Source organism: Apium graveolens, chromosome 2 (assembly GCF_009905375.1).
Source record: "Apium graveolens cultivar Ventura chromosome 2, ASM990537v1, whole genome shotgun sequence".
NCBI classification, from domain to species: domain Eukaryota; kingdom Viridiplantae; phylum Streptophyta; class Magnoliopsida; order Apiales; family Apiaceae; genus Apium; species Apium graveolens.
In genome coordinates this window covers 229,574,430-229,597,942 of record NC_133648.1, presented here as the reverse complement: position 1 = coordinate 229,597,942, position 23,513 = coordinate 229,574,430, and the positions used below count along the sequence as shown (strand labels likewise).

Here is a 23,513-nt window from a genome sequence, read left to right as displayed (position 1 = left end):
TAGTTAAATCAAATATGATCACAATTTAGGAAGGTTGTAGAAAACTTCTTCAAACACAACATTTGATGTTATATTTGTTCTTTTCCCATTATCGTCATCAATAATAATATGTAGTCCTTCTGGAGATGTAATACGGGATATTGCAACGTATAATTGACCATGAGAGAATACGGGCCAAGGAAGATACAATCCAACTGTGTCCAATGATTGACCTTGGCTCTTGTTCACAGTCATGGAAAAACATATTTGGAGAGGAAATTGTGTTCTTTTAAATTCAAATGGCCAATTTGTGTCTGTCGGGACCATATCGATTCTTAAAATTAGATGTTTCGTACCAACTTGAGATCCACAGAGAATTTGACATTCTATACTGTTTTTTTGCAGCTAGTAACTATCATCCTTGTAACATTGCATAGACCCATAATCTGATTTAAATTCCTCATCAACATAACAACAGCTCCAACCTTTACTTTCAACTCATGTTTAGGCATACATGGCATATTTATGGAGTCCAGATACTCAACTGGAAATGACGAATCAAAGTCATTATCATCAACACCCCTATCTTTAATTGAATCTTGGCTGAGATAAGTATGCACATTACCCGGAACTCTTTCAAGAATCTGCGCATTGATGTCATCAACTACAACATTTGTTGGAGTCAAAATAGATCTCGATCTCATATACTCCTGTGAATGCAAGTTATTCTGAAAATCTGGATATATAATGTCAATTAGGGTTTTAATGGGACTTTTCAAGGGACTCTTGACAACATATTCATCAGGAACTACAAACTCAGTTTCAACATCTGCACGATGAGTATCAATGCATTCAACTCTTCCGTCTCCAATCTCAAGTTGCCATTTACTAAAGTCAGCTATTACTTTATTTCTAGCTTCATAATTACCAGAATGTAATCTCATGTTCTGACTGAGAAGAAAGATCTTGCAAGATTTCCAAAGTCGGGATTTGTTAAATGATGCATTTACTATTTCAGCCCTTCCAGCCTTAGGCAGAACATGTAATATTTGTCGAAAATCGCCTCCAAAAACAACTATAATACCACCAAAGGGTCTTTTTCCTTAATCTACATCAACGGCAGCCATTATGTCTCGCAAGCTTCTGTCTATGGCTTCAAATGCATAGCGATGCTGCATTGGAGCTTCATCCCATATTATAAGACTTGTGTATTGCATCAACTCTGCAATGTATGTACCATATTTTATCCTAGCAACAGAACTCTGATCTAATTTAAGCAGTATTTTAAACATAGAATGAGCTGTTCGGCCACCAGGAAGAAGTGTAGCAGCAATTCCTGAGCCTGAAATAGGAAGAACAATCTTTCCTTCTGATCGAAAACGTGAACAAAGAGTTTGCCAAAGAAACGTTTTACCGCATCCACCGCTCCCGTAAACAAAAAACATTCCACCTTTATTTTTGTTTACATTATCAACAACTGCATTATATACATCCAGCTGCCTTGAGTTCAGTTTTTTATGAGCTTTTTAATGATTAAGTCTCAATTCTTCTTTATTGTAGCTAGTTTCCTCAACAATGAGACGATTGACAAAAGTGTGGAAAAATCATTCGTCAGGAAATGGCATCTTATAAAAATCTCTTAAGGACTTACCAACATCATTTAACAACTTTTCAATCTCTGCACAAAAAAAACATTGGTAAATGTTCCGATATCTAAATAAAAATAATAAAAATAATAAAAATAATACTACAAAGTAACAAACGTATCATGTATTTAATACTGATCACACACCTGCTAAAGCATAGTTCTGGATTTCATACTCGGACAGTGTTAAATGAATGTTATCTGAAATCTTGCGCCTAATATAAAGAACATCTTCTGACAATGCTGGCCAGTGTTTTTCCCATAGCGCAAGCGGATCAGACACTGAACAATTTTCCAGTATGTTAACAAACATAGCCCGAATTTGGGTTGGCATAGCTGAGAATGCATTTTCTTCCAAAGCATCATGCCATTTATTGTCATTATTCAACAGACCAAGAGCACCACATGCTTCCTTAAATATATCATATGTAGTTCCATCAATAGTGCGCAACTGAGAGAAAGATAAAGCACCTTTACATCTAAGTAACATCATTCGAAGATACAATAATTCACCAGTTGTTGCATGAACCTCTGCTAACCTTCCAACCACATCACCTCTTTGTCTAACTTCCATTTAGCAGTTTTCTTTATCCATGTAAAATGGGTGGGAAAGTCAGAAGACGTAAAATTTAAAGCTTGTGGAAATTCACTGTTAGCTACAAACCAAGCCTCTAGTTTACTTTTTTTGGAAGTTGCATTATTGCACACATTCTCCAAATCTGCAGAACTCTGAAAATTCAAGTACTTCTGACCGGGAAAATGTATTGGTAAGCATTCAACACTTGGGGAATGATGGTGAATGTCAAACCCAAAAATCCTCCAGGATGCCTCAGATGCACAAACATATCTACCATTAAGAAAATTATTTACCTCATCCAAATTCTTCACGGATCTTGCAGTTTGTTCACTCCCTGATTTGTTACTTTTCTTCTTTAACAACATTGTAGCAGTGTCATGACCCTTCAAACAGTACTTGAAGAGATATTTCAACAATCTCGAACTGTTGCAAATTTCCAGATTTATATGACACTGAAACCGCAACAAAAGATCTCGATTGTATGGAACTACATATTGATTGTCAAGGTTGATCCCTTTTTTGTTGATGACTCTACCAGTGTTACGCCTCCAATAAACAGGAAAACCACAATCGTCAAAATAGGTATTACCATTAAACCTGTAAAACAAAAAATTACATGCATCGACATTAATAATAAGATAGACTTATTACAGAACATATGTATCATTCTATTTATTCACACCTCTTTGGGAAATGACGCATGCATTTTCCTTTCACCATACATGGAGATGTGTATAAGTCTTTACCACAGGGTCCATGCATCATGTAGTTTTTAACAGCTTCATATGCTATTGGATCATAATTCTTATCTAGTATTTCAGCAGAAACCAACTAGTCAACCTTTTCAATAGAATTAGGTCTGCTTTCAGGGCTCATCCAGATTAGCATATGCACGTGTGGCAAACCACGCTTCTGGAATTCAATTACATGCATAACTATGTAAAACATAAGTAAAGAAAATATTAAATCTATGCATGTGTGTAGATATGATTCTAAAAATTAAATGTAAAATTTTCGGTGTCCAATAAATTAAATTTACCTCCTATACACTTTCCAAAGTAGTTCTTCTTTTTAATCAAATCTAATAGTTGATCAAGCTTCAGTTTAAACACGCGAGAAACAATATTCGATGCATCAACAGGATCAACATTGGGCAACAATTTAAGCATTTCTTGTATCTCTGGCCACTTTGAGTTGCAAGTCATGGTGAGAAATAAGGATGGATGACCAATTGCACGACATATCGCCAAGGAATCCTTAAAGTATTGAGACATGTATCGTTGAGATCCAGTGAATGAAGCAGGCAGTATAACAGCTTTTCCAACATGCATTGGATCATGGTCTCCTTTACTGAGAGCATCACACACAGAATTATACAAATCAGCACGGATGGTAGTTTGATGCGTTGAAACCCAGTCTAATCTATATTGTTCAATGGCAGCAAACTGATCCACAACATATTATTGCCATAAACGTCCAACATGGTGTGGCGTTAAACCTGAAATTAATGAGACGATGGTGAGAATATGCACGTATTCATTACGTATTTTATATTCTAATCATATTGCTTACTTCTAATAAATACCTTCAGAAGTGCATATCACAATCTTGTAATAATAATACTCTCTTAGTGAAATATGTCGCCTCTGTGTTGAGTCAGGATGAAGGTCTTCATCATCTAAATTCTCTATTTCAGAGTATTTATCGCTTATCAGAGGTATACGTTTATGATAACCCTCGGTTCCCCAAGGAAACAGTAGTGAATATTGCAACTGCATGAAATGTGGATCTGTTTCATATATCCTCTTCAGTCCTTCTTGTTTGGAATTCACAACCGTGTCTCTAAAACCACCGATATCCGTATCATCACTAACAATTAAAGCATCAACTTCATCAAATGGAGTAATATGGTTTGGTCTACCACTAGAAGATTGAGATGATATGAGGACTAACTTAAACTCATCCAGATCTTCATTTTCAAACCGATTACGAGCCATGCGAAAAGCTTTGACTAATTCATTGTTCTTGTCTAACATACCTAAAAGTTCCTCGACAATATCTGGATCAACATTGTCAGAAGCACCTCCCATTGTATTGATTCTATTCTCAACCTCATTCTGCGTCTCGTATATGTAGAGCTGGCAAAATTTAGATGAAGATCCATCTAGCGGTACTAAACTCCCAACCAAATGATAGTTTTGACCTTGTAAGTGAAAACAATATGGAGAGCTACCTCTATTTATTGATTTATTAATCTTACCACCGGTGGAAGTGAATTGGAACATGCAGTTGTACACTATTATGTAGTGTTTAAAATGCCTCGATTTCACACCACCAAGTAACAAAGAAGCTAGTGGTTCTGGTGGCGGCCTTTCTTTTGGAAAATGTATCTGACCATTCTCACAACACATAGAAAATGTGGGCTCTTTACGTGGACATGTTTTATTATTACGCTCTTCATTCCATATAGTAGCACCACATTTATTGCACAACTTTGACGGAGGACCAAGATCCATATATCCACGCCAAAAATTCAGATTTAATATCACACCATCAAGGTCTTATTACTTTGTAATCTTGGTCATATATAAACCAAGAAGTAGCAAATAGAACAACAAGAACACTAAGCAAGAAATTCTCAGAGAAACATTTGTAAGCTGTATTTTTAGCATTTCCCTGCAAACTTAGTTGTTCATATTTGTAAGCAGCTGTGAGCAAATCTTGTTACACAGAGTTCGCTTGATATAATATATATCTCTGGTGGATACATTCATATCCACCAGAAAGTTTTTAAAGACTTGTGTTTTTAATTACTTATGTTTTGATTCATTCCAAGTTATTATTCCGCACTTTGCAAATCAATTCACACAGATATATATTTTAAGTTAGAACACTTTTAAACCAAGAAAAAGTTTCAAGAATTTCATTCAACCCCCCTTCTGTAATTCTTGTTGCATTGTTAGGGACTAACAGTAACAAATAAGATATGTATGATATGGAAAACTTACTAGACGATACTAAAGAACCTGGTGTCTATTGATTTGAAACTGTAACACCGGGACTAAGATTTTCTTGGCCAACACAAATATTTCTACGCTTCACAACTAAGTTCATGAAACGAATATAAGGATATGATTTAGATTCAAAACTACATATGACCATAAAGGCAAAGAAAGATACATATACCCGTTAAGTCAGGTACATTCAAACTTGGGATAGGCTGCAACACAGAAGATTGATTTGCGTCCTCGTTTGATGAATCTCGGCTACAAATCAAATGTTTTAAACCTGTGGATAAAGACACAAACCAAACAAATCAGATAACAGTTAACGTGCATAATGATTAACATGATGCATAATGAAAACAAACCTATAAGTGAAGTCCTTGCAGAGGTTGAATGAGAGCGTGGATCCATGATTAATAGCAAATCACCGGAGCATAGAATAAATGAGAAGATTAGAGGAGGCTGAAGTTATGCAGTGGAGAGAAACAAATTCAAAAAAATTCAAACGTACCATTCAGTTGCTACAATCAGGGAGTGGGTTAATTGTATTTAGGTTAGTTTCTAAAATGGGTTATAGTGAATTTAAATGTGAAAGATCCATGTATATATGTATAATATAAAGTTTTATGTGTAAAAAAATAAAATGGGTCATGGGTAAATTTTATGGGTTAAATCTTATATGGGCAATAGTAGCCTTAAAGATTATATATATATAGATATGTCAACCAAAGGTAAAAAGAGCCATTTTAATGATTGTAAAATCACAATTTTGCCCTTTTGTTTTGAGAAATTATAAAAGTGCCACTATTACACAATTTTTATTAAAAATAAGTAGAATTATCGTATCCAATAGGAATCGAACCCCTTACCTCTTACTAAGAAATTTCATGTCACTACCATCAAGCTAGATAACTTTTTGAATCCAAATTAAATTTCTTATTAGATTATCCATATCCTCTCCTTTTATCAAATTCTATTTTTTATTATTTTAATTTTTGAGTGAATAAAAATGTTAGTTTATACAATTATATAGTTGTGATGTAAATTTTGTAGTTAAACAAACACACACACACACACATATATATATATATATCAATCATGTTGTAATTGTTATGATATATATTTTATAAAATTAAATATTTTTTATACTTTTTTTGGATTTGTTTTCAAAAAATCATAATTTCATTTAATTCAGTTTGACTTGTGTGTTTATCGAGTCAAAAGTATTCGGTTTAATCCGGAAATACTTGGAATGAGTAATCAGATAAAAAAAATCAAATATACGAGAATCAAACTTGTGACTAAATTTTATCTTAGAATCATGGTTCTATAATGAATTGTGATTTTATTTAAAATTTTTGTTTAAAAATTATATTTTCTCCTTTGTTAAATTTTAACTTTTGAGTAAATAAAAAAATAGTCTATATAATTATATAGTTGCAATTTAAATTTGATATTTATACACACACATATCAATTATGTTTTTAAATATATTTTATAAAATTAAACATTTTTGTACTTTTTTGGATTTGTTTTCAAAAAATCATAATTCTGTTTATTCAGTTTGACTTGTGTGATTGTCGAGTCAAAAGTATTCGGTTTAATCCTGCAGTACTTGAAATGAGTACTTGAGTCTAAAAATCAAATATATTAAAATTTTTAACTTTAAAACTAATTCATTAGGTCATCTCCAAGAATTGCTCTATTTTAAAATAACTTTATCTTCAGATTTCACCTTTTTTTACTTGTATTACCATTTCATCTCCAATCATGTCTTCAAATTTTACTTTAAATGTACTTAATCACTATGTACAATAATTAAATAATTTTAGAATACACAGAGAGTTGGGCCTACATGATATAGAAACATGTGAGAGGGTTTATTGTAAAAGCAATATCTTCATATCTACAGTGTAACTCCAAATTTGAAATTGCACGGTGCTTTCCTTCATTTATAAAGTTAGGGTAATTCATCGTTGGAGCCCCGTAACTTCATATATAGAGTAAGAAATTAAGCAATATGACATATAAAGATGTGATTGGAGAAACCCTTATTATGGATATGTATCATATAAAAAATTATATATTACTTTTAAAGATGAAACCGAGTGAAACAATATGCATTATTCTTATTTTTATCATTATTATATACATACTCCTACATAACAGAAAAAATATTAATTATAATTCATTACGGAGGTAAAAATGTTAATTTTGTACAATCAGACATATATAGATTACACAACGAGATGAGTAAGTAAATTTTGTAACTCTTAAATAATTAGGTAATTGTGTTGGTTCAATATTTTTCTTACCTTCTATTTATTTTTAGACTTCTTAATATTTAATCCGAGCAGATACAAGTTTGACTCGAGTCAGACTCAAAATCGGGTTTTATTCGACTAAAGAAAAATCAGCTCGTGAATAAGTTCAATTATGTGTACTCGGTCGATATCTTGGCTAAAACGTTCGAGTTTAAGAACAATGAATTGGGTTAGTCAAGCAGTGACACGGAAAAATGAAATACTAAAATTTGATATAATATAAATAATATATTAAATGTAGTGCATTTTATTACTTGTATTATGTATATTTGTTAAATAAGAAAATTAGTGTTGAAAGTTTTATTAAATTAGACAACATTCATTTTTACACCCTCATTTTGAAAATTTTATTTTTTATCATCATATTTTTCTGAGTGTACTTTTTTGTTATTATCTTCTAATAGAGAATGTTAGTTTTTTATTAGTTTTAAAATGTTTTACACTCTTATTAATTTACCCGCTTAGTCAACCTAAGTGTTAACAATTGAGAATTGAGACGAATTAGTAATGAATCTGCTCTCTTATTTTTCACTCTTCATTTTTTAATCTCAGTGAAATAAATAGGAATGAGAATTAACGTCATCCCTCGTGACCCCGATCGATCCCAGCCCGTTCGTTCCAGGGATTTCGAGAAGTTTTCGGGGGCGGGCCTAGCAACGAGGCAGGTTTCCCCGACCCATTTCGCGACGGTATAAAATTTCGCGACGGGGCGGAGTTTAGGATTAGTGTCTCTCCGCCCCATTTCCCCGACCCTGATTATATGTATATATATATACATAACAACATATTTATATATTATATTAAATTAATTATTATAAAAATATTAATAAAATATTATTTTATTATTAAATTAATCTTAAATTTGTTCATCAATTTTTTACATTATAATTTAAAATATTTGTCTAAATTTTAATTTATATTTCTTTATATTGTAAATCAATTTTAATATGATTTGATTTTAAAAATATGAGATATTACTAATGTTTTTTATATAATACGAATTACTAGATCTTTTTAAAAAAAATAAAAAAAAATACATGGTTATTATTTTTAATTATATCCAGAATTCTCGCAGGATTCCCCATTCGGGTGAGGACTGGAAAGGAATAGAATATCCATTTCCATTCGGGGTGTAGGGTGGGTTTGGGCATCTATTAACAGTTCCTGATACCGAAATGACCCAATGCATATCCATATAAACAAACTACAAGTATTTTTGTTATAGTAATATAGTTTTAATTTTTTTAGTAATTATGTTTATCTACCTTAAACTAAGTATATAATATTAAAATTATCGGGGGTGAGCGAGAATCGAATTTTACGACAAAAATAAATTTTCACCACTTAAGTTGTCTATATGTTGAAAAAGGAAAAAAAGAAAAAGAAAATACAGTGATTACCTTTATGTCATCTCATTTTTATTGGATATTTATTCATTTAAATTTTTATGAAATGCAATTAAATTTATAAAAATATATCATTCATTATTACGTAATTAAAGTTAATATTGCATAGAGTTTATAAATTTTATTTACCTTTCTTGTTTATAATTTGTATTTTGTGATTCATATACTCGTCAACAAAAAAAATATTTATTTGACGTACTAACATTTTGAAAGTATCAAGTTATGTACAAACAATGACAAGTGGAAATTGTGTAGGTTGGAGTGGAGAGGCTGTTTCGCGCTTGAATATTTACATACATAACGCACGTATGCATATGAATATTTCAAAATATCTTTTTCAATTATCTTCATAATTTGGGGTTTTTTTAGTTTCTCATTAATTATAAGAGTTTACATATTTTGGTGTTTTTAGTTTAGAATTACAATTTTTCAAGATCTTCGTAGTTTTGATTCAGTGATAAAAATTGTTATGGGGGCACATGTATAATCCACTGCTCTAAATAATAGTTAGGTCACAACAAATATCTATATTTTTATCACCTTCAAGAAAAAATAAATGATTGGGCTCCAAAAAGGAAGGATTTCCACAATGATATATTTATTGTATTTGTTGGTGAAATATAATTTTTTATTATTAACTAATTTCTCACTTTTAAAAAAAAAGGTTGCCTAACTTTCATTCGCTCGTGCATAAGGAAATGTAATTTTTTTGGCCCATTGGCCGGGCCCGACATGATAAAATGTTAACTTTATGGGCCCTCTGACAGCCTATACAACCCAAAAGGTCATAACCCTACAAAAATTTATTAGTGTTTTAAAATACCGGCTATAATAATTAAAAAAACTACTAAAAAGATTACTATCACTACAACAAAAGTGGCTAAATTCAATCAACAATATTCAGTTGAATTTAGCATAAGACCAACCGGATCGTGTTAAATTTAGTATAAATTCAACCGCAACCAGCCGGTTGTAAATAAGGTTGTTAAAATTAGCATTCCGGTTGAATTTATGATTATATTCAACCATTTTCGGTTGAGTTTGCTGACACTATTTTCAACAACTTTCCGTTAAAATTAACTTTATACATTTCAAAAAGAAATTAAATTTTAAATTTGAATTTCACCAAAAAACATTTTCCCGCCAAAATTATTAAAAACAACCGAAAAAGTTGAATTTATTTTTTTAAAACCCAACCGGTTTTGGTTGATTCGTAAGCTAGTCCATTGTTTGTATATTAATTTCAACCAAATTTTTTCGAATATAAATCTCATAAAAAACCGGAAGTGGTTGATTAATTCTGATTGTGTCTGTTAAATACAACCACCTCTTATTGAACTTAATGGGCAATTGGTATTTAGTTTCAACCATTAACGGTTGAATTTTAAAATACAATATTGTAAAATAGTTTCCCAATAAGCTGTCTCATGTATAATTCTTTAGATATATATATATATATATATAATTAAAAAAACAACAAAATATAGAATTCAAACTGAAATACATACATAAACAAGCATTAGTTCAATGTCTTCATGCCTAGTACAAAATATATAACTAAAGGTCGTACAACATAGGCCAAATTTTAAAGTTTGAGACCAAACTAACACATGCAAAATTTTAAAAGTTCTTAGACAAAAGTAATCATAAGCTACGATCTTCAGCCAAAGTGGGAAGCGATATTCCAAGTCGTCTATATGAATATCGTTGTCATCTTAATCCACCTCCATATGATCTGAGCGCGTATCATGTGGTTAAGAATAAAAATATGATTATACTACACTGCCAAAATAATATACAGACAACGTTTTGCTCATTTAACAAAATTACTTAAGAGTTACTTGTACTAAGGTTTTAAATAAATTCAGGGAATGATCAAACAAATTGAAGAGTATGCTAAAACCAGTCACTTGTACTAAGATTTTAAATAAATTCAGGGAATGATCTCTACTTTGAAGCACCTATGTTAGGTCACACACACTGTAGAAGGGGGTTGAATACAGTGTTTATCACAATCAAATCGAATTAAAGAACACAAGTAACAGAAAACAAACTTTATTAAACTTTGTTACAATATGGAACTGTCCTCTCTCAGTGATGAACAAATTATCACGAGAGCTGCTAGGGTTACAATAATTAATAACTTCGATTATGATAACACATATAGTGTAAACCCTATGTCTGTGTTTATATACTACACAATTACAAGATAATCGCTAATTGATATGGAATATAATTCTGCTTCCTAAAATATATCAATCAGTTATCTTTTCTTCCAAGTATTCTATTCTTCATAGAATTCCTTCTTCATGCATATCTCTTCTTGCGTTTGTCTTGATATTCTTTCCTTTCAATCATCCGCCTTCCTTATCTGAAAGTCTCCTTAAGTCCTGATATTATCTCCTGATAAATATCTCCTGATAACTTAAGTTCTGACAACTTAAGTTCTGATATCTTAAGTCCTGACTCCAGTATAAGTACTGATTTGTCATGTTAAGTAAGATCTGAAAACTAAACACAAATCATATTAGACATGACATTATCAAATATATCTAACAATCTCCCCCAACTTGTAAATTAGCATAATATATAAGTTGAATAGATATTTGATGATGCCAAAAACATTAAGTACAAATGCATGAAAATTTGACTAGATAACTACAACTTACAGTCCTTGTAGCTTTACCATCCTCAAGGTCTGATAACAGCTTCAGTCTGTATACACATCAGAATTTAAGCAGTTGTAGATCTTTGACTTGGCTTCAATTACTGATCTCTTTGATATCAGGAGTTGTTCTGAGATAGTTCTTTAACAAACATCTCTCAACATATTCAAGTTCATTAACCATCCTCCTTTTAGCATTCTTCAATTCAACTGTATATTCACCAATTTGAAAGATAGCAGCCCTGAGATCATTTATTCTAGCTTTTCTTATGTCCTGATCTAGTCTGATCAAATATGCCTTGTCAGACTCAAGATTGAATTCCACAGCTTTATAACCCAGAAAGGTGGTTATAATCTTAGCAGAGTTAGGCTTCATCTTGACAATATCACCCTTGTGATCTCTGTACATAGGACAGTATGTGCTGTCAGACTTTACAGAATAAAGCTTCTTCTGTCTCTGAATTTGTGTCCTCAAATAATTTGCAGCACTATCTGTTAATCTGTTCTTCACTTGAAGTAGGAATAGAACATGTTCTAGTTCCTCAAAATACTTCAGTGGTATAGCATTCTGCCTAATATGGTATACCCTTCCATCTGTCATAAAATATAACAAGATGTGCTCTTTCAAGAATGTATGGTAAACCATCTGTACAGATTCAAGCAGATTCAATCTTTCAGGAGTTGCTCCAACACCTGGTTCACTAAAAGAAGTTGGATCATTGGTTGTGTTCTGTATTCTTCTTTCATCAGCACTACCCAATCCAGATTTATCTCTTGCTTCTTTTCCTGTAACCACTCTTGCTTCAAAACTACTTGTTGCAGTCTTCAAAGGTTGAGTCTATTTAGCTTTGGTGAATCCTGGTAGGAGTAACTTTGAAGGTTTAACATGAGCAATGTCAGAGGTTTCCTTTTCCTTATCTTCTGATATCAAGCCAACTTGAGCTATGTCAGAGGTTGCTTGCTTCATCGTCATATCAGAACTTACTATATCTTGACTCTGAACAACTTGAGCCACGTCAGAGGTTGTTTGAGAAATCTTCCTTTATATCAGAGTAAGACTAGAATCTTCATCAGATATTTCTTCATCCATAAATGGCACATAAACCTTTACAGGTTCATCAACTTTTTCTTTGCCCTTGGACCTTGGATCTATCTCCATTTGTGATTTGTCCTTGGTTTCCTCATGATTTGTTCTTTCTTTTATCACAATGCCTTTAGCCTTAGGAAGTTTCTTTTCACCAACAGAAGCTTTAGATTTGGAGTTGACTTTTTCTAACTTAAGTCTAGCTTCTTCTTCCTTTAGACTCTCAAAGTCCATACCTAGATTTTCTTTCAGAAATAACTGTCTTGAAATTTCCTCATCAAGTTCCAGATGTTCATCAGAACTTATCCTTTTACCAGTATCAGAACTTATTCTTCTCCCAGTATCAGAACTTGTTCTTCGACTTGTAGTTCCAGCTTTGCTTGATGAAAGACCTTTACCTTGACCATGACCTCCACCCATTCCAGAGTTTCCCTGGTCATCTTTTTCATCATCCTTTCCCTTCAGTGTCTTAACAGTTTTGCATTTGGACTTAATTACTTTCTCCCCCTTTTTGGCATCAGCAGGTAAAAGAAGAAAGAGAAGCAATTCCACTGAGGATTGGATTTCATTGAGTTGATTTTGATGAGAAGCTTGATTCTTTAAAATTTCATCAATCTGAGACTGTTGCTTCTCTTGGGTTTTATCAATGTACTCAATTCTGTCAAAAGTAGGTTTGAAAAACCTTTTCTTGTCCAGCTTGGAAACCATATATTGCTGATTGATAGATTCATGAATTTTGTCCACCTTGGCCTGAGTTACAGATTGTTGACCTTGAAGGTGTCTTGTACTGAGTGTAGTAACTCTTAGTTGTGTCTTGAAATCATCATTGACTAGCATCTCATCAGCTTTTGCCAAGTGCTCAGCAAGTATAGTTGAAGAAGGAACAAAAGTAACTTTGTTCCATTCCTTAGACCACTCCTGTCCTCTAGGAGTTTCACTCCAAGGTACTGGTGCTTCCCATGTAACAAACTTCCTGACTAAGTCAGCTTTATGAACAGTTTGTTGAGGTGCATGGCCTGATGGACCAGCTGCATCAGCATCTACATTGACAGCAACTTCACCAGTAAGTTCAATATTAGCAGCATCAGAACTTATAGAATCAGCATCATCAGCATCCTCTGATAAAAGAATAGTATGAGAGGCTATTGAGGTTTCAACGTCATCCTCTAAGTGCTGATCTCCAACTAAGTTCTGATCAACAACCAAACCTTGATGCCCACCTAAATTCTGATTTTCATCATCCAGATTCAGAATTGGTGTAGAAGGAATATCTTCATTAAAATCAGCATCTAGAATTGGTGTTGTTGGTGGAGTGATTTGAGTTGGTGGAGCTTCTAGATACAAAACCTGAGGCACTTCCAAGTTATGGATGTCAATTTCATCACTTGGCCCCTGGTTATCAGCATGTACTGGAGATACTGGAGGTGTGGGAATATGAGTTGTTTTTGGCTCATGAAGTGGAGAGTGATGAGTTGCATGAAGGTCTGGATCAGCACTTGGAGAATTGTGAGCTTCAACAGGGTCTTGTGAGATCAGAGATTCCTGACCCCCTTCCTTAGCTGCTGCTTCCATTCCTTTACCAGAATCTGCAGGCCTTTTTGCTAATGTTTTAAATCTTTTAGCTTTTGAGGAGACTGTAGGAGCTGCATCATCAGAATTAATTGTTCTAGGCCTTTTCAGGGACCTAGAACTCCCAGCCTCTGTATCTTTCTGAGAAGAGACTTTCTCAGCTGCAGTAATAACAGGTTCTGTAGGTTGAACCTGTGTCTCATCATCTGATTCATCTCTCAAGATGATCCTCCTTCTTTTCTGCTTTGAAACTTTATTAGATCTTGATGTTGTTGCTTTAGGAGAAGAAGGCTGCACTGGATGTGCTGAAGGTTGAGATGACTGTGATAGTTTGAAATATATCCTGATTGAGGGTTGAGCAGATTGAGGTTGAGAAGTTTGAGGTGTTTGTGTAGATGTGGTATGTTCTGATGGCTGTTGTGGTGGCTGGGATGTGTTGGTGGGTTGAACATCAGGGTAAACAGATATGTAGGTTTGAGGATCAACATTTACCAGTATATGTTTCACTAAATGAGGTATCTGTAAGGGTCTAACAACTTGTTTCTTTATGTCAGCCTTTAGCAAGTCATTAAAAGCCATTTTTGCAAGCTTAAAGGGTGGAATTAAATCAGTGGTAGGTTGGGGCTCATCAGCACAACAAAAAGAATATATAAGCTGGCAGAATCTAGCAAAGTATACTACATTTCTATCCTCTGTCATCCTATCCCCTATGAAACCTAACACAGCACTTGCAAAATTAAAGTGAGTTTGATGAATAAGAGCATACCCAATTTGTTAACTCATGATTGGAATGGCATCAAAGTTGGAGCACTTATTGGCGAATGCCTTAGTGATACAATCGAAGAAAAAGCTCCATTCCTTCCTGATATTTGCTCTTTTCAATTGTCCAAGCTTTCCCAAACTGCTCTCATAGCCCAAACTGGCCATGAGCTATTGTAGAACAGGGTCCTCCATTGTTGAGAATGTACAGCCTTCTGGTAAGTGAAGAGCTTTACGAACTTTTCCAGGAGTAACCACATGCTCAACATCATTTACTTCAAATACGATGCTTAGAGTACCAGTAGCACCACCATCATCAAAATGCCCAGTTCGCCAAAATGTCAGTACTTGTTGGCTTGAAATAGCTTGAGGTTGGGTCAAAGCATACCCAATCTCACTATTTGCTAAGAAATCTTGCACAAAGTGCAAATCTGATGGAGCTTCAGCCTTGTTCAAGATTGCAGCATAGTTGTTTGGTACAAACTTGGCTCCATCAACAATTCAATTCTTGGGTGCCATGAGAAATAAGTGAGAAATAAAATTGCCTGTAAGGTGTTTGATAAAATGTCTTTAAAGAAACCGTCAGAAAATGTGAGAGAGAATAAGAAAAGAGAAAGAGTAGAATCAGAATTAAAATAAAAGATTTAAAAGTCTTTTATCTCTTTTACTTAGACACCCCACGTGACAGCAATTAATAAGTAGTGGAACAGATCTTTACACCTGTCAGATATGCAGTAGTTAAGGCAAAAATTAATGGGCACGGTAAATAAGCAATTACTACGTATCACATCCAGTTTTTCAAGGAGAAAAACTGTCCCACTAACCAAGTAATCCCATTAAATAAATGATTATTACTGCTTTATCTCTCATAAACCAATATTCTGAAAAATATAATCGTTGAGGTAATGACCAAAAATAAACCAAGGAAATAAATACTGCCACATCAACATCAGAACTTGATTATTATCAAAATTTAAAAGGTCATCAGAACTTGATACGACTCAGAGACAAAATCTTGCAATAAAATAAAATTTCATCAATTTATCAAACGAATACATTTCATGAAAGTTAAATTACATGCAGAAAATTACAAGATTGCCCTAGTCTAAAATCCCTAACATCAACAGCCTTAGTCCTAGTCTAAAAGACTGACAAAGCTGACAGTGAAAACAAATAGGAGGATAGCAATTAATTCTTCTTCCTATCTTCAATAAAAAGAATAGCAAGACGAATGATTCTCTCCTGCTGACGAAGAGAACGGAGATGAAGATCTCTTTGAACAGACAACAAGTCAATTTTAATGATTTCTGGAAATTGAATCCAGAGATTATAAGGAATGTTGTTTATAGGATAACGAGTTGGAACTCCATTGTTCCAGATAGTCACCTTGTCTGAGCCATAGCAGTAAAACCAACCAAACGGAGTCATTGTTTGAGAGAAGAAAGAATTGATTTTTACGGAAGGATTATTGGTCAGTTATAAGACAAGGGAAGACCAATAGATGTATGGAATGTGAAATGAAAAGAAGTAAAGCCTCCTCTCCCTAGACCGATGAGTAATAATGACAGCCATTGGAAGCTTAAAATAGGAGTTAATGAGCACACGAAACATGTAAAAATTACTGTGCATATACGAGTACCACTAACCCAAATTATGTTGATTGTTTATAACTCACCCAAACATATTCTGATTTTAAATATGACTGTTTCAGATTTAACCACAAATAAGTCAAGTAAAGAATCAGGATTTAATATCAGAACTTAGACTTATATCAGAACTTAACAGTCATCAGAACATGGCTCCTTAACTCGAAAAGTGAATGTCTATTTCTGTAATTCTTCACACAAATACTGATTTCGGTTCTTTAGAACTTAATCATCAGAATTTCCATCATAACTTGTCCTCAGAATTTATGCAATTGACACTTAACCTGTTCATCTAAAATAACATTTATCATCACAGTAATTTTCATCATTCATATGGAGTGTATGTGTGTGCAGTAAGCTAAATATCAGATAAAGATTAAAGTCTGATTCACTTCAGTACATCTTAGAAATAAGGCATAACTAAGAACTTTGATTAAAATATGTCATTATTCTGAAGTCTACTATAGAATGAGTTCATGCATGAGTCCGCCTCAACTGTTTTGTGCTCATTTTATGCATCTTTTGAAATTCCATTTTACAGTGGCTTCTCAGTGTAAGTGAGTCACGACTGCTTATCAGAATTTATGCTATTATCAGAGTATTTCTCCAGTAATCATAGAGTGTGAAAAGTCACCAAGAAAATATTTATTTTGCTTTTCTAATGCATATAACTTAATACCAGCAATGTACTTGGGTCTTCCCTTCCACATTTTTACTCTAGATCTCAAAGGAGTACCTGATTTTTATTTCTTTTCTTTTCTTTTTCTTTTGATAAGTGAGGCTTATCAGCACTTAGTACATTCACCAGATTTACTAACATCAGAACTTAACAGATAAGAAGCATTATTCTAGTTTTTAACTTAGTAATAAGATACACAAAGTAAACTTAACTAAGCTCAATATCAGAATTTGCTTGTGTTAAAAGATTTCCACATAAACAATTACTTCAAACATGGGATTTTTAGTATATTAAAGACTACTAGTTCAGCATCTAGCACAATTATCCTCATTGGATTGAATAGTCACAGAGACATGCATATCACTATCAGAGTTTAGAAATTCACATCAGACAACAATCAGCACTTAAGTAAATTTCAATTTAAGCACAAAATACACAAAAATAGTAATATCTGTAAATACTGATCATAAAATCTGATGTATCAGAACATAAGCTAAGCAGATTTAGAGAAAGATCCTAAAACCATTCCAAGTTCATTTACCAATCTTGTAAAAATAGCTTCACACAGTGGTTTTGTGAAGATATCTGCTAGTTGTTGATCTGTTGGAACAAAATGCAATTCCACTGTACCTTCATCCACATATTCCCTTATGAAGTGGTACATAATGTTGATGTGCTTTGTCATTGAGTGTTGAACTGGATTACCTGTCATAGCAATAGCACTTTGATTATCACAATAAATAGTAATTTTAGAAAATTCTAACCCATAATCCAGTAACTGATTCTGCATCCAAAGAATCTGTGCACAACAGCTTCCTGCGGCAATGTATTCTGCTTCTGCAGTTGATGTGGAAATTGACTTCTGTTTCTTGCTAAACCAAGAAACTAATCTACCTCCAAGAAATTGGCAACTTCCACTTGTGCTTTTCCTGTCAATTTTTCATCCTGCAAAATCTGCATCTGAGTAACCTATTAGCTTAAAGTCTGGTTCTCTAGGATACCACAATCCCAGGTCAATTGTACCCTTAAGGTACTTGAAAATTCTTTTCACAGCTGTTAAGTGAGGTTCTCTTGGATCTGTTTAAAATCTTGCACATAGACAGGTAGCATACATGATATCAGGTCTACTTGCAGTAAGATAGAGTAGTGAGCCAATCATACCTCTGTAATCAGTAATATCGACTGATTTACCAGTATCGTTATCCAATTTTGTTGCAGTGGCCATGGGAGTGGATGCACTTGAACAATCTTGCATTCCAAATTTCTTCAGCAAATTTTTGATGTACTTGGATTGACAAATAAAAGTGCCTTCTTCATTCTGCTTGACTTGAAGGCCCAGAAAATAGCTAAGTTCCCCCATCATACTCATTTGATATCTTGACTGCATCAGCTTGGCAAACTTTTTATAAAGTCTGTCATTTGTAGAACCAAAAATGATATCATCAACATATATCTATACCAAAAGTAAGTCATTTCCATGGTTGAGATAAAATAATGTTTTGTCAATAGTCCCTCTATTAAATCCACTTTCCAGAAGAAACTGAGCTAGTGTCTCATACCATGCTCTTGGAGCTTGCTTAAGGCCATAAAGTGCTTTGTCTAGTCTGTAGACATGATTAGGAAATTTTGAATCTACAAAACCTGGAGGTTGTTCAACATATACTTCCTCTTCCAATTCCCCATTGAGAAAAGCACTTTTCACATCCATTTGAAAGACTGTAAACTTTTTGTGAGCAGCATAAGCCAAAAATATCCTTATGGCTTCCAATCTAGCAACTGGTGCAAATGTTTCATCATAATCAATTCCCTCCTGTTGAGAATATCCTTTTGCAACCAGCCTTGCTTTATTCCTTGTAATTATGCCATCACTATCAGTTTTGTTTTTGAACACCCACTTTGTACCAACAACAGATCTATTCTTTGGTCTTGGCACTAGGGTCCAGAATTTGTTTCTTTCAAATTCATTTAACTCTTCCTGCATTGCTTGCACCCAATCAGCATCTTGAAGAGCTTCTTCCACTTTCTTTGGTTCAGTCTGAGAGAGAAAAGAGTGATAAAGACATTCATTTGATGTAGTTGTTCTAGTTCTGACACCTGCATCAGGATTTCCAATAATTAAGTCAGGTCTATGTGCTTTAGTCCACTTCCTTGCAGATGGAAGATTTTCTCTAGAACTGGATGCTCCCCCATGATTCATGCTGTCTTCATCAACATTGTCTGATGCTCCCCCTAAAATTATGCTCTCTGAGTTGGATCCTTCAGAATTTGAGTTTCGAGAAATATCAGCACTTTAGTTTCCAGAATTATCAGAACTTGGCCCATCAGAACTTGATGAATCAAACCTTGAAGAGCCTGTTGTAGGTTCTGATGCTTCTTGAAATGTGGTTGTATCTTCAGTATGCTCCCCCTGTACAGGTGCATCTTCCTTTGGTGTAGTCACCACAGTTTCAATAACATCAGAGTTTAATCTATCAGAGTATGCAGTATCAGGATTTAGACTGTCAGGATTTACAGTATCAGAATTTAAAACTTCATTCTCAAATCTCAGCTGATCATGATCATTGAAATCTTCAAGTCCTATAATCTTCTTATCATCAAAAGAGACATTGATAGATTCCATGACAACCCTTGTTCTTAAATTGTAGACTCTCAAGGCTTTTGTGGAAAGTGGATATCCAACAAAAATTCCTTCATCAGCTTTTAGATCAAATTTGGATAGCTATTCAGGATGAGTCTTAAGAACAAAATACTTGCATCCAAATACATGAAAATACTTCAGATTTGGCTTCTTTTTCTTCACCATCTCATATGGTGTTTTTCCATGCTTGTTAATGAGTGTTGCATTCGGAGTAAAACAAGCAGTCTGCACAGCTTCAGCCCAAAAGTAGGTTGGCAACTTTGCTTCATCAAGCATAGTTCGTGCAACTTCAATAAGAGTTCTATTCTTTCTCTCAACAACTCCATTTTGCTGTGGAGTTCCAGGAGCAGAAAATTCCTGCTTTATTCCATGGTCTTTGCAAAACTCTTCCATGATCAAATTCTTGAACTCAGTTCCATTATCACTTCTTATGATCTTCACAGAATCTTTGATCAATTTATCCAGTTGCTTGACATGATCAATCAAAATAGATGCAGTTTCACTTTTTGTGTGCAAGAAATACACCCATGTGTATCTGGTGAACTCATCCACTAAGACCATAACATATTTCTTCTTTGCAATAGACATGACATTCACTGGACCAAATAGATCAACATGTAGTAGGTGATAAGGCTCAAGAATTGAAGATTCAGTCTTGCTCTTGAATGAAGATTTTCTTTGATTTGCCTTTTGACAGGAATCACAAAGGCCATCAGGAGCAAATACTGATTTTGGCAAACCTCTCACAAGATCTTTCTTGACTAGTTCATTTATATTGTTGAAATTTAAATGAGAGAGTTTCTTGTGCCAATTCCATCTTTCTTCAATTGATGTTCTACTTAACAGACAGATTACAGAACCATCAGTACTTGTTGAAAGCTTGGCTTCATAAATGTTACCATGCCTCTATCCTTTCAGAACAACTTTGCCTGTGGATTTGCTTACAACTTCACAGTGTTCTTCAAAGAAATCCACATGATAACCTCTGTCACGGATTTGACTAACACTCAGCAAATTTTGTTTAAGTCCTGAGACTAGAGTTACTTTTTCAATGATGACATTCCCCAGATTGATATTGCCATATCCCAAAGTTTTTCCCATGTTGCCATCTCCATAAGAAACACTTGGGTCGGCTTTTTCCACAAAGTCTGATAGCAGGGCTTTATTTCCAGTCATATGTCCTGAACATCCACCGTCCAGAACTAGGATGTTTTTCATGTTGCCCTTTAACTCAGCAGCATCAGAACTGCTATCAGCATTTGCCATCAAGGCATAGTTCACCTCACTCTCAGAATCTGAAGTGTCTGCCCAGTTTTTCTTCTTTGTGACAAGAGCCTTGCCTTTGTCACTCTTCACTTTCTTGCAATCAGGAGATATGTGGCCTTTCTCACCACAATTGTAGGATTTGACATTTGTGTAATCTCCTCTGTCAGACTTTCCTCCTTTGCCTTCAGATTTTCTGAAGCTCTTCTTATCAGAACTTGCACCTTTCCTGGAAAACTTCTTTCTCTTTCTGAATTTCCTGTATACAATCCTTGTGATTCCTTTCACCATAAGAGCACACAGCTTTATCATCTCTTCATCAGGATCCATCTCAGGTAAGCTTTCTGTTTCTGAGTCATCATCAGTATCAGAACTTGATAATTCAGAATCAGACTTTGTGATGAGAGCTTTTCCCTTGCCTTTCCTCGAGGCAGCTGCTTTGGGGGATTCCTCCTCAGCCTTAAGAGCAATTGTCCTTGACTTTCTTCCTTTTCTCTTGTTTCTTTGTTTCATCTCAAGTTCATGAGTCTTGAGCATTCCATAAATTTCATCAAGAGTTGTTTCTTTAAGATTATAGTTGTCTCTTATAGTGGTGGCCTTCAAATCCCAACATTTAGGAAGAGCTAACAGGATTTAAGATTTGAATCCTCAAGATCACATTCCTTGTCAACTAGTGATAAATCATTCAAGAGTTTGACAAATCTGTCATATAAATCAGTTAATGACTCATCAGGCTTTGAGTCAAAGTGCTCATACTCTTGAGTGAGTATAGTCTTCATGTTCTTCTTAATTGAATCAGTTCCCTGGCATCTTGTCTCCAAGGCATCCCATATCTCCTTTGCAGTCTTGCAGTTGATTACCCTGTTTGACATTACATTATCAATGGCACTATGCAGCAAGTGTCGTACCTTAGCATCCTTAGCAATTGATGAGATATCTTCAGCAGTGTAATCACTCTTCTCCTTTGGTACAGACTTTGTTGGTTCACCTGCAACTACAACAGAGAGTTTGGTTGGCTTGTGTGGTCCTTCATTGATTCTGTCAAGGTATTCTGGATCAGTAGCTTCGAGAAACATAGACATCCTCACCTTCCATATGGAATATTCAGATGGTTTCAGTATGGGAACTCTAGTCTCATATCGACTATGGATTTGAGTCTTTGGAGGTTCTTCAGTTTTGGTGGGCTTGGTTGGAGTTTGTTCTTCTTCAGACATGATTGTTTTCGGATCTTAAACTATTTTTGTGTTAACAGATCTGCTCTGATACCACTTGTTAGGTCACACATTGTAGAAGGGGGTTGAATACAGTGTTTATCACAATCGAATCGAATTAAAGAACACAAGTAACATAAAACAAACTTTATTAAACTTTGTTACATTATGGAACTGTCCTCTCTCAGTGATGAACAAATTATCACGAGAGCTGCTAGGGTTACAATAATTAATAACTTCGATTATGATAACACATATAGTATAAACCCTATGTCTGTGTTTATATACTACACAGTTACAAGATAATCGCTAATTGATATAGAATATAATTTTGCTTCCAAAAATATATCAATCAGTTATCTTTTCTTCCAAGTATTCTATTCTTCATAGAATTCCTTCTTCATGCATATCTCTTCTTGCGTTTGTCTTGATCTTCTTTCCTTTCAATCAGCCGCCTTCCTTATCTGAAAGTCTCCTTAAGTCCTGATATTATCTCCTGATAAATATCTCCTGATAACTTAAGTTCTGACAACTTAAGTTCTGATATCTTAAGTCATTACTCCAGTATAAGTACTAATTTGTCATGTTAAGTAAGATCTGAAAACTAAACACAAATCATATTAGACATGACATTATCAAATATATCTAACAACCTAACAGTCCTGAAACCGCAGACCAGCCCTTGTATTATACCCCCTATGTCCCAACCATTTCATTACACTTTCCTTTTTTGGATGTCCCATCCAATTCTTTACATTTCAAATTTTACCACAAATAGTAAATGGGTCCCACCACTTTTCCATTTTTTCTTCCTTTTCACACTACTTTTACTCCACTATCTCCCTTTTTATACATTAAAAATTAATGGGTCCCACCACTACACCTATAATATTTTCTCTTTTTCACTACTTTATACATATTTCTTGACCCCCTTGCCCAAACCAAATGTAAAGAATTGGTTGGGACGGAGGGAGTAGGTCTTTATGTCAAAAAGTTTCCCAAAACCTAAAATACATCTAATTATTGTATATATCAACCCAATACATCTAATTATTGTGTAAAA

The 23,513-nt window shown here is 34.1% G+C and overlaps 1 protein-coding gene across 1 annotated transcript; it reads right to left on the bottom strand.

Annotated features, from left to right (window-relative positions):
• Positions 1-1,082: 1,082 nt before the first annotated feature.
• On the bottom strand, positions 1,083-4,717 carry LOC141697344 (uncharacterized). Its single transcript, XM_074501651.1, has 7 exons — positions 3,806-4,717; positions 3,241-3,646; positions 2,884-3,010; positions 2,180-2,798; positions 1,772-2,075; positions 1,631-1,657; positions 1,083-1,429 (listed from the first exon to the last, which is right to left on the bottom strand). Exons 1-7 carry the CDS (start codon positions 4,715-4,717, stop codon positions 1,083-1,085), a joined length of 2,742 nt encoding a protein of 913 aa, XP_074357752.1.
• Between the last annotated feature and the right edge of the window lie 18,796 nt (positions 4,718-23,513).